The sequence below is a fragment of the Hylobates moloch genome, unplaced genomic scaffold (genome assembly GCF_009828535.3).
Source record: "Hylobates moloch isolate HMO894 unplaced genomic scaffold, HMol_V3 SCAFFOLD_4, whole genome shotgun sequence".
Taxonomy (NCBI): Eukaryota; Metazoa; Chordata; class Mammalia; order Primates; family Hylobatidae; genus Hylobates; species Hylobates moloch.
Window position 1 is genome coordinate 171,382,943 of NW_026652279.1, and position 15,468 is coordinate 171,398,410.

At 51.0% G+C, this 15,468-nt stretch overlaps 2 protein-coding genes across 4 annotated transcripts in view; one reads left to right on the forward strand and one right to left on the reverse strand.

Moving 5' to 3' along the window:
* The window catches only part of COL4A2 (collagen type IV alpha 2 chain), a 202,438-nt gene that overhangs the window by 185,729 nt on the left and 1,241 nt on the right, over positions 1 to 15,468 (forward strand). For both annotated transcript variants that reach the window (XM_032151312.2, XM_058438062.1), the window contains 8 exons: positions 220 to 345; positions 5,683 to 5,799; positions 7,124 to 7,285; positions 7,385 to 7,483; positions 7,802 to 7,948; positions 8,105 to 8,221; positions 10,136 to 10,327; positions 11,661 to 11,947. In XM_032151312.2, coding sequence (XP_032007203.1) covers positions 220 to 345; positions 5,683 to 5,799; positions 7,124 to 7,285; positions 7,385 to 7,483; positions 7,802 to 7,948; positions 8,105 to 8,221; positions 10,136 to 10,327; positions 11,661 to 11,947 — 1,247 coding nt within the window. The remainder of the gene's footprint in view (positions 1 to 219; positions 346 to 5,682; positions 5,800 to 7,123; positions 7,286 to 7,384; positions 7,484 to 7,801; positions 7,949 to 8,104; positions 8,222 to 10,135; positions 10,328 to 11,660; positions 11,948 to 15,468) is intronic.
* RAB20 (RAB20, member RAS oncogene family) overlaps positions 1 to 15,468 on the reverse strand; it is a 119,339-nt gene that overhangs the window by 505 nt on the left and 103,366 nt on the right. For both annotated transcript variants that reach the window (XR_009213327.1, XR_004247814.2), the window contains exons 8-10: positions 14,776 to 14,897; positions 11,369 to 11,473; positions 2,111 to 2,195 (exon numbers count right to left, since the gene is read on the reverse strand). The gene's annotated coding sequence lies outside the window, so the exon portion shown is untranslated. The remainder of the gene's footprint in view (positions 1 to 2,110; positions 2,196 to 11,368; positions 11,474 to 14,775; positions 14,898 to 15,468) is intronic.

Sequence of the window (15,468 nt, forward strand, 5' to 3'; positions counted from 1 at the left end):
GGCCTCGATCTTCATATCCATAGAACCAAGGGCGTCCACTGTGATCTCTGTAAGAGCCCTTCCAAATCTCAGCTCCTGTGACCTGGAGGCCATAGATTGTATAATGCAAGCTGAAACCACCATGGCTGCCTCTGTTTCTCTGCTTTTGAGGCACCCTGAGCTGTTCTTTCACTTAGGAAAGTGAACTGTACATCAGCTGCTATTATAACTCTTCCACAGGTTCTGACATCCACGGAGACCCAGGCTTCCCAGGCCCTCCTGGGGAAAGAGGTGACCCAGGAGAGGCCAACACCCTTCCAGGCCCTGTGGGAGTCCCAGGACAGAAAGGAGACCAAGGAGCTCCAGGTGAGGCCACACATTCCAAAGCCAACATTGCCATCCCAGTAACCAGAACCCACCCAGAGGTGGGGCCATGGAGTGTCTATGGGGTGGGAGAGGCTGTGCAGAAGTGCAGGAAAGAGCTGGTTTTTCTGGGGAGGACTACCTGTTGCAGAACCTCTCAGCTAGTCTTAGTTTGTTAGGCAATTTATTTCATCCCATCGGTGTTAGTGAGGCACTGACCACCCATCCCGAGGAGTAACCGATAAGCTCCCTGGCCTAGAGACCCCATCAGATCCTCTTTGCACCCGGGACACTGGCACAGGCCTTGCCATAACGAGCATTCTGGGTAGTGAATGTGCGAATAAATAAGTGCATTAAACCTCCTAGCAGAGCCACACTGACCCATATTTGGGTAGGAAATACCCAGAAACCTATCTTCCCACCCCATAGCCTCCCTGCTCACCAGCCAAGGTGGGCTCAAATCTAAATGGCAGTGAGAAACATTCCTAGATAAAAACAGAAACCAGGACCTTCCTGGGAGCCAGTCTGCTGAGGGTGTTGCGGTCTCGTTGTGCATGAGCCCACAGCCCCAGAGTCTGCTCTGAGATCCATGGGCCCCTCCCCCACCCCACCCACCTCACCAGCCTGACTGGCGCATCTCCTGGCTCAGGTGTGGGAGCTGGGCAGCACACCTGGACGGACAGCCTGGGCACCCTGGGCTCCATGCTGGCAACAGAAACTCTGGCTTCCATGCACAAAGGCCTGAGTTTTTCTAGTGCCCATTCCCCATGAAGCTAGAACCAGACACCCACAGGAGAGGAAGTCAGGACCAAGGAGGCCAGCAACCCTGGCTTTTGCTGGGGTGCAAGGATGTCTCAAGGCTTGCAGATCACATCTGACTCTCCTGGATCTGCTGCCTGCCCTCTCCCCTCACCAGCAGCTGGAAACTCCAGAATCCCCTAGCCTCAGAGCTCCACAGCACTGATTTGAAGATAGGAGAAAGAGGAGGGGCTCTGCCAACAGGAGCCAGACTATCCTGGGAGGCTGCATGGTGCTGCCAGAGCCCTAGTCAGGGTGAGGATGTAGGGTCAGTCCACCAGCACAGCCTCAGTCAAGGATGAGGATCTAGGGTCAGTCCACCAGCACAGCCTCAGCTAGGGATGAGGATCTAGGGTCAGTCCACCAGCACAGCCTCAGCCAGGGATGAGGATCTAGGGTCAGTCCACCAGCACAGCCTCAGCCAGGTCAGTCCACCAGCACAGCCTCAGTCAGGGGTGAGGATCTAGGGTCAGCGCACCAGCACGAGCTCCACTCAGGAGTGAGAATCTAAGGTCAGTCTACCAGCACAGCCTCAGTCAGGGGTAAGGATCTAGGACAGTCCACCAGCATAACCTCAGCCAGGGATGAGGATCTAGGGTCAGCACACCAGCAGAAGCCCCACCCAAGAGTGAGGATCTAAGGTGACTCCACCAGCACAACCTCACTTGGGCGAGGATCTAGGTCAATCCACCAGCACAGCCTCACTCAGGAGTGAGGATCTAGGTCAGTATACCAGCACAGCTTCAGCCAGGATTAAGGGTCTAGGGTCAGTCCACTAGCACAACCTCCACTCAGGACTGAGGATTTAGGTCAATCCACCAGCACAACCTCCACTCAGGACTGAGGATCTAGGTCAGTCCACCAGCACAGCCTCAGTCAGGGGTGAGGATCTAGGGTCAGTCCACCAGCATAAGTCTCCAAGGACCCCAGCAGTAGAGTTGCCCATGCCCATGACCTTTAAATCAGACACCTGTTGGGTTCTTGTTCTCCATCTCACATGCAACATATTTTCACCATTTGACCTTGGCCGTGATATTGAATGTCTCTGGCTTTGTCTGTAAAATGAAAATAAAAATGCACTTGTGAGTATTGGGAGGATACAATGAGATACTACAGGTAAAGCTCTTGCACACAGGAGGCCAGCAATAAATTTTTGCTATCTTCAAAGGCCTCAAAACATAGCATTGTTTTCAGAGTGTCCTGATGATCAGTTTACCAGTCTGTCACCTGAAAGGCATCTGGGAATGCAGCAATGGGGAAGACTTGGCCAGGAGATGTGGAGAGCAGATCCAGCACAGGGAGGGGCGGAGGAAACTGAGATGGGATTTCGACAGGGTGCACACAGTGGCCCATAGAAGGGGGGTCACAGAACACAGCTGCTAGCATTTTGTATGACCATGCGTTTTTAACGTTTCATTCACGCAGCATGATGTTCAGGCCCTGTACTTGACCACAAAAAAGATTAAGATTTCCATCCCCAAGGCCAGAGATTTATCACATTTATTTTCCACTTAATACCTCAGCAAAATGCTTGTCCGTGAGTGAATGCTCAACAAATACTTGCTGGAGAAGAATATTGTGAAATTGTAGGATAATTTTCTGACATCAGTGGAGAGTTATGTGTAGCTCAGAACACCCCTAAGGTAACATTGATGGCCTTATTACACATTTGATCTGTGTGGGACCCATTTATCAAAACTCTTCGTGACCTCCTGTGGTGCTCCCTGCATTCCATCCCAGGGACCTGGACAGTGTCCCTGGCTTCCAAGCCACCGTGCGGCATGCTGACTTTTGCAAGCCATGCCCCCACCCTTGACCTGCATGAACATCGCAGTGGGCCCATAAGCTGATGACTTCAGAGCAGGTCCTGGAGGCCAGAGCAGACACTGTCCAGCGCCTGTGGGCCTTGGCATATGAGGCCACTGCCTCTGGCTGGTGATGAGGGAAAGACAACTTTCCATGATGACGTTCACACACTGATCATAATGTCATTCAGGACACACACTCTTCTCTGAAAATATGGGAATAATTTGAATCTGTCATCTTCCTTTGCATGAGTTGCATCTCATTTGTATTAGTTCGTTCTCATGCTGCTATGAAGAAATACCAGAGACTGGGTAATTTATAAAGGAAAGAGGCTTAATTGGCTCAGCTCTGCATGGCTGGGAAGGCCTCAGGAAACTTACGATCATGGTGGAGGGGGAAGCAAACACATCCTTCTTCACTGGCGGCAGGAGAGAGAAGTGCCAAGTAAAGGGTGGGGGGAAGCCCCTTATAAAACTATCAGCTCTTGTGGGAACTATCACGAGAACAGCATGAGGATAGCCACCCCCATGATTCAATTACTTCCCACCAGGTCCCTCCTAGGACATGTGGGGATTATGGGAACTACAAGTCAAGATGAGATTTGGGTGGGGACACAGCCAGACCGTATCACAGCTCACTGACGCTAGAATTTGCAACCTCACCTATTTCTGCAGTTGACATTCAAGCATCAGTTCCTGATTTGGCCTTGAGTCATGCAACGTGGCCCTTCATGGAACCCCTGTTAGTGAGACTTTTTTATGTCAGTACCTAGGACGATATATGGGGGCTACTGAGAAATCGTAGCGGTTTCCATCTAGATTCCAGCAAACTGACTCATGTTTGCTAAATGTTCTCATTAACAGAGTCCTCATCACTGCAGTTAAGTTAATTATGTTTTCGTGGGAATCTGCCAGTCTGCGGATTGCACTGGATCATCTAACTCAGGAGTCTGCCATTATTTACTGACACTCACCATCTGTTTCGGGTACTTTGTGACAATAGCTAGAAGCAGTTCAGTTGGTGTCATTTTATATCAAACTACAGATGGTGGCTCACTCATGCCCTCAGGGCTAATGAACCCACTTGGGTGTTGTCTGTGATGTGTGAGACAAGCCTCACCTCTAAATATTTCTCCTGCTGTTTGTTTTGTCCTACTTGGAAGCACACATGAATGCAATCCTTTCCCCTGGGATGGATAATGGATACCAGGATCTTCCAAAGGGAAACCCCTCTTCCTGCTGCTGATGTGTGTCCATTATCGTAAAGCCAGGGGGAGACAGAAAACCACTGTTGCTACCTTTTCTCATTTTTATAGATTTGCACTGTTCACCCAGCTCACTATTTCCTGCAGAGCAGAAACGATGCCCTCCTCGCCCACTCGGACATTCTGACATTTTGCAGGGTTCTAATACTAATCTTGGTTCCCAGCCCCAGGAAAAACAAAAGGCTGAAGGTGGTTAGGAGAGAAAGTAGACTTAATCCGCCCAGACTCAAGTGCACACTGATTTCTACCCACCACTGCCCTACAGCACATAAAGCTCCATTAGTGTTTTGTTGGCTGACAGCACAGGGAGGAGTGGAATTTCCACAGATTTCCTTATGTGGCCATTTCCCTCTTACTCTCCTACTAGTGCCAAAGAGCTCCAGCCTTTGACCCAAAAGCTGTTGGTTCTCATTATTCACAGTAGTTATGTTCTGAAGTCACCAAGAACACTGACTTAGTGAATACTGAACCATTGCTCCTATGGGAAATACAAGGCTAAGTTCCTGCAAGCCTCTGCTCACAAGATGTTTGTCAATGATCAATATATAAGCTGGTTTTCTGTGTAACGGCACCTTGTTTAGTGTGGATTGCTGATTCATGAACACTCAACATGCACTCTCACCCGTGCCTGAATGCAGCTTCTCTTACGTATGTGTTTCTCCATAAGGGACTTCACAGCCTTCTTGCACTTACCAACACTAGTCTGCACTTCAACACAATGCATGGCGGGGGGGGCATTTGAAACAGCAAAATCACCAGCCTAAAGCACAAAAATATGGAAAACAGGGCACTACAGAGACCAAGACAAGCACACGTGTGTACAGTATGAGTTGCAGCAAGAAGGCAGGAGCGTCACCTTGCTGGACCTCAGCTGGGACTCATTTTGCCTCTGTGTATATCCGTGAATGCCAGTGTTGATTTGGGGGGGATTCCAGGTGAGTTTTAGTGAGTAGACAAATTGGGAAGCACAGAATCTGTGAATAATGAGGACTAACTATCCAAGCTGGGATCCGAGGCACTGGAGGACAGCCGCAGGGAGGGTTGACAATACTGATGTCAATTGCAAGCCTCATTTGCAATTTTTCAACCTTCTGTCCATCACCTGTGCTGACCACTGTCCACACATATCAGGATCAGAATCTGAGCAGCTGTGCCATGCCTGGGGCTGAGGCTCCATCTAAGCATGATCAGGCAATGCCTTGGGGAAGTGGAACACAGCAGACAGGAGCCCAGTGGCGGGCTCCTCACAGGAGAAAGGCTGGGGTGGGGGAGGGGCTCACACAGCCCCTGCTGCCTCCCCACCCCCACCCTGAGAGCCTCCCCAGCCCCACCATGAGATGTTCCTTGGTCTGAGGCCACCTCCCATCACTGTCTCTCTCACTGGGCTCTGGTCCACCACAGGTGATGGTGTCAGTAGATTTGAAAACTTGGGTGCTAATGCTGAAAATAATTTCTTCTGTTTTCATCCTAAGGGGAACGAGGCCCACCTGGGAGTCCAGGACTTCAGGGGTTCCCTGGCATCACGCCCCCTTCCAACATCTCTGGGGCACCTGGGGACAAAGGGGCGCCAGGGATATTTGGCCTGAAAGGTAAGCGGGACTCACACATCTGTGCTTCCACATCTCTATGGGCAGGAGCTGGCAATGGCCCACTTAACCTAGGGGAGAACAGACGTTCATTTCCACACTGTGCCCAGACTCCGGTCAAAGAGGCAGGGGCCATGATGGCTCCTCCTGTGTCATTTCCATCACCTGCACGACCTGGTCCCTGGGAAGCTGAGACACAGGCCATGTCATTTACTTGCTGTAATAGCAGATATTCAAACTGCAGGGGACTCAGAAATGTGCAATATGAACAGCTTTCTTCTTCCTCACTGTATTGTGTTTAGACAAATATTAAATTTAATTTGCACTTCCTAATCACAAACGAGCTGAATATTGGAAAGAGATGGCGTAAAGATGAAGTCACCTGTCAAGCAAGTATTTGTGCGTCAAGGTTCACAGCAGCACTATTCACAAGCACCAAGTGCTGAAAGCAACCCAAGTGTCCATCGACAGGAATTAAGAAGGAAAATGCAGTCGGTATACACCCAGTGCAAGAGGAGTCTGTCTTTTTTGTTTGGCTATTTTCTTGTTTTTTTGTTTTTTGAGATAGTGTTTCTCTGTCGCCCAGGCTGGAGTGCAGTGGCACAATCTCAGCTCGCTGCAATCTCTGCCTCCTGGGTTCAAGGAATTCTCGTGCCTCAGCCTCCCGAGTAGCTGGGATTACAGGTGTCCACCACCACGCCCAGCTGATTTTTGTATTTTTAGTAGAGACAGGGTTTCACTGTGTTGGCAAGGCTGATCTCAAACTCTTGACCTCAAGCGATCCTCCCACCTTGGCCTCCCGAAGTGCTGAGATGACAGGTGACACCTTGCCCAGCCTTTATTCGGTCTTAAAAAGAAGGAACTCTTATCACCTGCTACCACCTAGATGACCCTTGAGGGCATTCTGCCGAGTGAAAGAAGCCAGTCACAAAAGGTCGGATTCTGTGATTCCACATATGAGGCCCCTGAAGTCATCAAATTCATAGAAACAGAAAGTACAATGGCTGTTGCTATTGGGGGGAGAGGGACGTGGGGAGTGAGTGTATAACAGGAACAGATTTCAGTTTAGGATGAGAAAGTTCTGGAGATAGTCGGCGGTGAAGGTGAATATATTTAATGCCGCTGAGCAGTGCACCTAAAAATGATTAAAATGGTAACTTTAATGTTATACGTATTTTATGACAATTTTTTAAAAACAAAGACAAAGTCATTCCATGCCACAAACTTGCCAGAGACTGTCGCCTGAATGGGTGACTGTGCACCTGACTGCCCCCAGGGATCTTGGGGTCCTGTTTAAACCCTCCTTTCTTGTCCCTAATGCCAACAGGTTATCGGGGCCCACCAGGGCCACCGGGGTCTGCTGCTCTTCCTGGAAGCAAAGGTGACACAGGGAACCCAGGAGCTCCAGGAACCCCAGGGACCAAAGGATGGGCCGGGGACTCCGGGCCCCAGGGCAGGCCTGGTGTGTTCGGTCTCCCGGGAGAAAAAGGTAACAGTGCCCATGGCCATGGGCCAGCAGCCCCGGCCACAGTGAGAGGAGCCCCTCCCCACAGACTTTCGTGTCCCTAACATCTCGTTTGTGTTGCAGGGCCCAGGGGCGAACAAGGCTTCATGGGGAACACTGGACCCACCGGGGCAGTGGGCGACAGAGGCCCCAAGGGACCCAAGGGAGACCCAGGATTCCCTGGTAAGTGACCGTCTGGCACCTGCAGAGCTAGTGGCTCAGCCCAGCCTCTCCAGGCTTGGGGACATCCTGGAGGTCAAACGGCCGGGATCCTCTCTGGCATGGGTCACATGTTGTAAAGAGCAGGGAGGAATGGAAAGCTTAATTTCAAATGGCAGGTGCTGAGTCGCGGCTCAGGCCCATGAGTGTCTGGCTCATCTCTAGAAAGCACAATTGTCCGGGAAGCTCCAAGCCTCCCCGGGTGAGAAACGCAGTAGCACTCAGAGCAAGAGAGTGGAATGACCTTGTGTGTTTACTGGGGCCTCTCTGTTTCCCTTCCAGGTGCCCCCGGGACTGTGGGAGCTCCCGGGATTGCAGGAATCCCCCAGAAGATTGCCGTCCAACCAGGGACAGTGGGTCCCCAGGGGAGGCGAGGCCCCCCTGGGGCACCGGGGGAGATGGGGCCCCAGGGCCCCCCCGGAGAACCAGGTAGAGTACTGAGCTGGGGCCTGGAGCCCCTCGGGGCTGCCCGGGCAAGGCCGGGGCCTGCTGGCATTGCGTCCTCTTGTGTTCTCTTTGCGGATCGCCGGCCGTGCCAGGCATGGTCACAGTTTCCAGCCATAACGCTTCTTTGGTGGCTTGCAGGTTTCCGTGGGGCTCCAGGGAAAGCTGGGCCCCAAGGAAGAGGTGGTGTGTCTGCTGTTCCCGGGTTCCGGGGAGATGAAGGACCCATAGGCCACCAGGGGCCGATCGGCCAAGAAGGTGAGTGACAGTGGGGAAGGACCTTCCCAGGTCCGAGTGCTCTGGGTCTGACTCACAGACTGTGGTCTGCAGGAAAGGGACACATGAGAGCCCAGAAAAGCCAGAAATGAGGCGCTGCCCCACCCTCCTGCTCCTAATCTGGGCATGCCGCTACACTCCTGTGCCCGGCAGAACACCTGGCACTGAGTCCCGGGACAGCCTCCCTCCTTTTCCTGGGACACCTGCAGTGCTGTGGAGCGGGCGGCAGGGATCAGTAGACTTCAAGGGTCAGGATTAGACAAGGAGCCAAAAGAAACCATTAAAATGTACAAGAGCCACGTTGCAAAGCCCTGTCTTTTTTTTTATTTTTATTTTTAGACAGTCTCGCTCTGTCTCACCCAGGCTGGAGTGCAGTGGCGTGATCTCAGCACACTGCAGCTTCTGCCTCCCGGGTTCAAGTGATTCTCCTGTCTTAGCCTCCCAAGTAGTTGGGACTACAGGCATGTGCCACCATACCTGGCTAACTTTTTTGTATTTGTAGTAGAGATGGGGTTTCACCATGTTGGCCAGGCTGGTCTCGAACTCCTGACCTCGAGTGATCCACCCGCCTTGGCCCCCCAAAGTGCTGGGATTAGAGGTGTAAGTCACCGTGCCTGGTCGTCTTACTTATTTTTTTAAATTATTTGCACATATGCAGAATGAAATAGGCCAGGAATAACAGCTATTCATGAAAAAAAACAAAAAAAACTCAAAATTTGTCTTAACCTAAGCTCAGTTTGAGCCAATGGTCTGGGCTCAAACCCTAGTTTTAATTTAAAATTAAAATTAAACATAGGGGCCGAGCGCGGTGGCTCACGCCTGTAATCCCAGCACTTTGGGAGGCCGAGGCGGGTGGATCACTAGGTCAGGAGATCGAGACCATCCTGGCTAACACGGTGAAACCCTGTCTCTACTAAAAATACAAAAAATTAGCTGGGCGTGGTGGCGGGCGCCTGTAGTCCCAGCTATTCGGGAGGCTGAGGCAGGAGAATAGCATGAACCCAGGAGATGGAGCTTGCAGTGAGCCGAGATCGCGCCACTGCATTCCAGCCTGGTGACAGAGCAAGACTCCATCTCAAAAAAAAAAAAAAAAAAAATTAAACATGGGTAGTATTATTGGTGTCCAAGTCAAAGGAAATAGCAATCCCCTGCCCCTGGGGACAGATCCGTGGCCAGCAAATTATGGGTAGTGTGGGGTGCACCTGAAAACAAATGCCGGCAAATGGGAGCCCGCCCAGGGTAGGAGACAAGCTAGGGATGACGGAGGGGAAGTGTCCTGGGAAAAAGGGCCATGACCATGGGTGTCCCTTGGAAGGGGAGGGGACAATGGGAGAAAGGTTCACCAGGGATAGCTGAGAAATATTCACAGAGCTGCTGTGCTGGAGGCAGATGAGCCACCCCAGTGTGCTGCTCGGGTAGGAGTTACAAGAGGCGGACCTCAGCTGCACGCAGAAAGAACATTCTAACCCAGGATGTGGTCAAGTGCGCAGTCAGCGTGGCCTGCGATGAGCCACGTCTCCTGGAAGTGTCCAGCAGAGGGAGGCCGCTGTTGGGGGTGGGGGTGCTGGCCTGCAATACTCCTCCAGACACTTCCAACGCCAGGCACGTTGGGCACACCCTCAGGGGCACACGCCTACCTATGGCTGACTGAGTCTTTTATGGAAAGGGCCCCTCTTCTGTGCCCAGTGCCCTCACTGCCATCATTTCATGCTACTGAGCACAAAGTATAGATCAAATCCTTCCAAGAGTCTCCTGATCTCAACAGACTGAGCCCCAAGATCTGGGGAAGGAGAGCAATGGTTCTAGGCGCACCTGGAAACTGCCCTGCGCTCCTGGGTCCTGAGGTTTCTGTGGGGCAGCTGTCAAGGGGGCTGCTCTCTCTTTCTCGGGCTGCAGGTGCACCAGGCCGTCCAGGGAGCCCAGGCCTGCCGGGTATGCCAGGCCGCAGCGTCAGCATCGGCTACCTCCTGGTGAAGCACAGCCAGACGGACCAGGAGCCCATGTGCCCGGTGGGCATGAACAAGCTCTGGAGTGGATACAGCCTGCTGTACTTCGAGGGCCAGGAGAAGGCGCACAACCAGGACCTGGGTAGGTCCCTCCCGCCTGGCCCCCGTGGCCTGCTCAGGGCTGGCCTGGAAGTGGCCAAGATCAAAGGGCCGCCGCAAGACTCCCAAACCCTCCACGGCTGATAAGTTCCCCTGACGGAAGGGTCGACCTACATTCCTCGAGTGCAGAAAGATTAAAACGGCCTTTGAAGCAGAAGCTTTAGAAAGCCCTTAAACCTCAGGACCTTACACAGGGACCTGCCTTTTAACCTGGTATCGACTTCCACAGGCTCCCATGTGACCCATCTGACCCCTGACCCCTCTCCCGTGGAGACCACCAATTACTTCACTTCCTTCTTGCTTTTTGACCCAAGTTCTGTAGACTTGGAGTCAGGCAGGGGCCATGAGGGGCTAGGGTTCATATAAGACTCTCCCATACAGGCCCCCCAGGAAAATGGACCCATGGACACGTGTGCATGCTCTTATTTAAGGAAGCCTTTAAAAGGCGTTAACGTGACTTCGAATACAGAAAATGCAACACACACAAATTACAAGTGGAGGTAGCTTAGTCTGAGGTCCTCTTTGAGGGGGTGACGGGAAGGGTCTCTGGGACACTGGCTGTGTTCTGCCTCCTCGGTGCAGGTTACACCAGGCGTTCTGCCCCCAGGAAGCATGGAGCTGGCTCGTGGTGCCTGCACATTTCCTGCCCGTGCGCCCCACCTCCACAATGAGTTTCTAAAGAACAGTGGGGCAAAGGCTACCAAGGATAAGGGCCTAAAATAGATCTAGGAACAGGGCCAAGGAGGCAAGCCTAGCACTGGGCATGTTTGCTAAAGGTGGCTGCGCTTCTGGGTCTGAGCTTTTCAGCATCCATGTGAAGAGGGAAACCTGCTTAGCTGCAGCATTCATTGTGGCCAGGAGATAAAGGCTATCTTACTCTCCAGAAGCAATAAGGCTACATGGAAGGGAGAGGGGCCAGGGCTCCTTCTGGGGTGGCTCCTTGGGGTCAAAGAGCGACCCCTTGAAGGCCATCAGAGTTTTCTTGGGGCCAGTGCTGTTAAGACCCCACTAAGGTAAGGCTCACCCAAAATGCTATTCCATGAAGACACCACTCCCTGATGATCCAACTTGGCCCAGTATGTCTGAGAACTCGTAGAAGAACAGAGCTGTTCCGAAATGCCAGTGTAGTCTGTTTGATCAAAAAGAGAAAAAGAAAGAAATTGGGAAGCCTTAGCCTGGCCCTCCAGTAGGTGGCTGAACTCCACCAGGTGCCCTGGGGCAAGTCCGTGACACGGAGCCTCCTGGGCCTGGCTGGGGCTGGCAGGTGCGTCTTCTAGCCACACTGCACTGTGATCTCACGACTCCCCCTTCCACAGGGCTGGCGGGCTCCTGCCTGGCACGGTTCAGCACCATGCCCTTCCTGTACTGCAACCCTGGTGATGTCTGCTACTATGCCAGCCGGAACGACAAGTCCTACTGGCTCTCTACCACTGCCCCGCTGCCCATGATGCCTGTGGCCGAAGACGAGATCAAGCCCTACATCAGCCGCTGCTCTGTGTGTGAGGCCCCAGCCGTCGCCATTGCGGTCCACAGTCAGGATGTCTCCATCCCACACTGCCCAGCTGGGTGGCGGAGTTTGTGGATCGGATATTCCTTCCTCATGGTATGTGGTATTTGCCCAGTTCCCCTCCCCAGCCACACCCTGCTGGGGACACAGCAAGAACAGCTGCCTTTGTAAGAATAATCAGACAGGGCAGTTCAGGGTGTGCACTGCACAAGGGTACTTGGCCCAGGAAGCGAGTGAGAGCTGGAATACAGCTTACACTTTGCTAACTGAGCCACATGCTGGGCACAGGGCTTCCCCCACCCAGAAAGGGCCCATTAATTTGCCAGCAGGCCTCTGTAAGGAGTGTAACCAGGACGAACTTGCCTGTTATCCCTCTTACCAGGTATAACACCAACACCAAAGATGCAGCTGCTTTGGGTTTACCAGAAGTCTAAATATATGGCAGACTTTTCTCTAGAATCCTGATCTTATTTAGAATCTATCTGGAACCTAGAATACCCTGAAGAAATACCTATTAACAGTCTGGCTTAAAATGGATATATATTCGTGAGGAAAATTCTGGAATACCTTTGGGTATAAAATAGAGAGCCTGTGGATACTCTGCAAGCCAGGAGAAGGTGCACAACTAGGACCTGGGAAGGCACCGCCCACCCTTCTGGATCGCCTTTGGGTATGAAATAGAGAACCCTCAGCTTTGGCCAGATTAGGTTTAGCTTAACCTCCAGGGGAGAGACCACAGCGCGACAGTGTCTCTTGGAATATTGCCTCTTAAAGCAGAGGCTCCTCAGCTTGGAATAGGGTCCCATCCCGACAAATTCATTGTAAGATGGAGATATCGTAAGTTGAAAATGCGTTTTCAATTTATGATGGGTTTATCTGGATGTAGCCCCACCAGAAATCAAACAGTGAATTGAATACATACTGCTTTTGCACCATCGAAAACTCAAAAATCCTAAGTCTAACCATGGTGAATCAGGGACCATCTGTATACTATTGTGGGGAGAAAAGAAAGTGTCGCTGAGGACAGTGGGTCTTCCACCGAGTTTATTTATATGCATTATAACTGTCATAACTCCAGCTATATGGATCAGATGCCCAGCATGTTAAATATTTCATAAATTATATACATATACACACAACATAAAATATAAATTACATAATGATTGCTAATGTTTCAAAACAACAGGAAAAAAAATCCAGATTCTAGGAAAGGAAGGAAAAGACAAACAAGTATTGGCATGTTAATAGGTATTGTTGCTATGATAAATTGGAACAACAGGATAATAAATCCTGGGCAGGGACAGACACAATATCTACCTTTCCAGAAGCTTATCATGGAAGGTGACTTTGGAGCAACCTTCTTTTGTTTCACAGTGACCTTCAGGGTGCCCCTGTGTCATGGAGGAAGTAAGCTTTGGTTGCTCCTATTTTTTTAACTCCCGTTGTTAAATTCAAAATAAATGAGCCTCTCCCTTGTGAAGGGCATGATTACACAGTATCCAGAAAGGTCAGGCATCCCCTGTTCCATTAGCAATCAGGTTTCAAATTACTGTCACGAGATAAGCAGATATCCTCTGCATACATAACTCTCTGCTTAAATAAATGGCTGACAGCCCCAGCAAGCCTGGAACTTGACATCCCCAAAAGTCATGGGTTGAGACGCTCCTGGGTCAGGACAGATGGGCCAGAAGTACCTTGACTTCTGAGAACAACAGAAAGTCCCCATTGGCCCTGACAGTGGATAAGTGAGCAGACACATCTGTGTACTGGAGACGTGCCCCCTCCAGATGTGCCCTGACTGCCGTCTAGGAGGCAGGACCTAAACCAAGACAGCTGTATGCCTCGTCTGCATTTTAAATACTCTTTGAACCCTTCTGTGTGGTGACAAGCCTGTGGTACCACTAGGGCTGCTGGCATCTAAGCATAATGAGAGCTGACTTTGGAGAGGACAGCTCGGCTGAGAGCGACTGCCCCATCGTCCCCAGTGGGTACGCAGAAGGCGAGAGCAGTGCTGAGGCTAGCGCCTGGCTCACCCTTCTTTTGTCCATGAGGATGGGTGGCCCCAGAGGATGCATTTTCTGCATTCCCTACAAGCGAGCGCCATGTGGGCCCTGGATGCTGACTACAGCAGCAAAGGTCATTTTCCTCCCCTCCCTCGGTGGCCTCTCTCAAAGCTGCTCTGGCGGAGGCTACAAATATCTAGCCAGCCGTTATTTTAGTTCCTCTTTTTTCAATTCTGGCTACAATCTGGAGCCCTCACAGCCCCTTCTCCAGGCCAGCCTCTCGTCCAGGCAGTTCTCTTAAGATATATGAGCTGCTTTGAGTACCAAAGCCAGAGGCTTGTCCACTGAGAGGAGCACATTGGAAAGGGTGCATGTGCCTGGACTTTGTGCACTTAGGCACGTGTGTGCACAGGGGTGTGTACACAAGCATGCACTGTGTGTGTGTACATGCGTGCATTTGTGTGTGTGCATGAGTGTACACCATATGTGTGCATGTGTGCGTGTATGCACGTGTGTGCGTGCAGCAAACTCAGCTCTTACCTGGCTGGTGCCAGCCTCTAAGACTTCTCACATTGCGCTTCCTTCTGACCTCATCCTGGGAGTCCCAGGTGTCTCCTTTGGGCAGCTCCTAGCACGGCCTCAGCTCCTTCAGACTAAAGTGAAGCCGGGGGTGCCCTGGAGGACGTCTCCACTTCTTATTACCTGCTTATTAGCAGACAAGAGCAGGCAGCTCAGAGCTGGACAGGCTTCTGCCTTATGTGAGCAGAACACTTTTTAAAGGTTTTTTGGGTTTTTTTGTATTTAAAGGAAAGCTTAAACTGGGGCCCCTGCCCAAATATATCATAGTACAGCCCCTTTTTTCCCTGCGAACTGAACAGAGATATTTCTATTCTAAGTAAACAGATTCCGAAGCCCACTTACCACTCAAAGCCTGCTCGGCCAAGCCAAATGGCCCTTCTACACCAACTCTGGGATCCAGGAGGCCTGCCATGCACTTCCACAAAGGCTAAACATGTTGATGCAACAGAAAGTAGAACTTTAAACTGGAAAAAAAAAAAAAATAAGGCTCCCTTGAAGACCTCAGCCATCTTCCAGCCAGCCTCAGAATCAACTATTTAACAACCTCTGAAAAAAATTTAATTACACAAGTAATACATATTTATTGTGAAAAATCAGCAAGTACAGATTTAAAAAAAAATAACTACAACCACTCATCTTTCCCCCCTGATCATCAGCATTTTCAGAGAAGGGGCTGGGAGGCCTGGTTGGGTAATTATTTTTAACTTACTAGCCTCAGACGCTAGCCTACATCTTAATTTTATTTTTTTCTTTTAAAAAGAGTAAACATTGTGTTGTCTCTTCTGCCAGGTATTTTTCTTTGAATGGATGATTAGGTAGATGTTTTGTTTTGTTCTGTTTTGTTACTGAAATGTAGTCAATTATATCTACCGCTCATATCTGCTGTCACTGCTCTAGTTCTTACTGAACGGCCAGCCTGGCTGTGAATTAGTGTCCACACACCTGCCTCTGCAGCACACCCTGGTGCCTGGGGCTGCCTCCTGCAGGGGGCCCAGGTGTATTTCACCAGCCCCCTCTTGCTGAAGGTGCATTTGC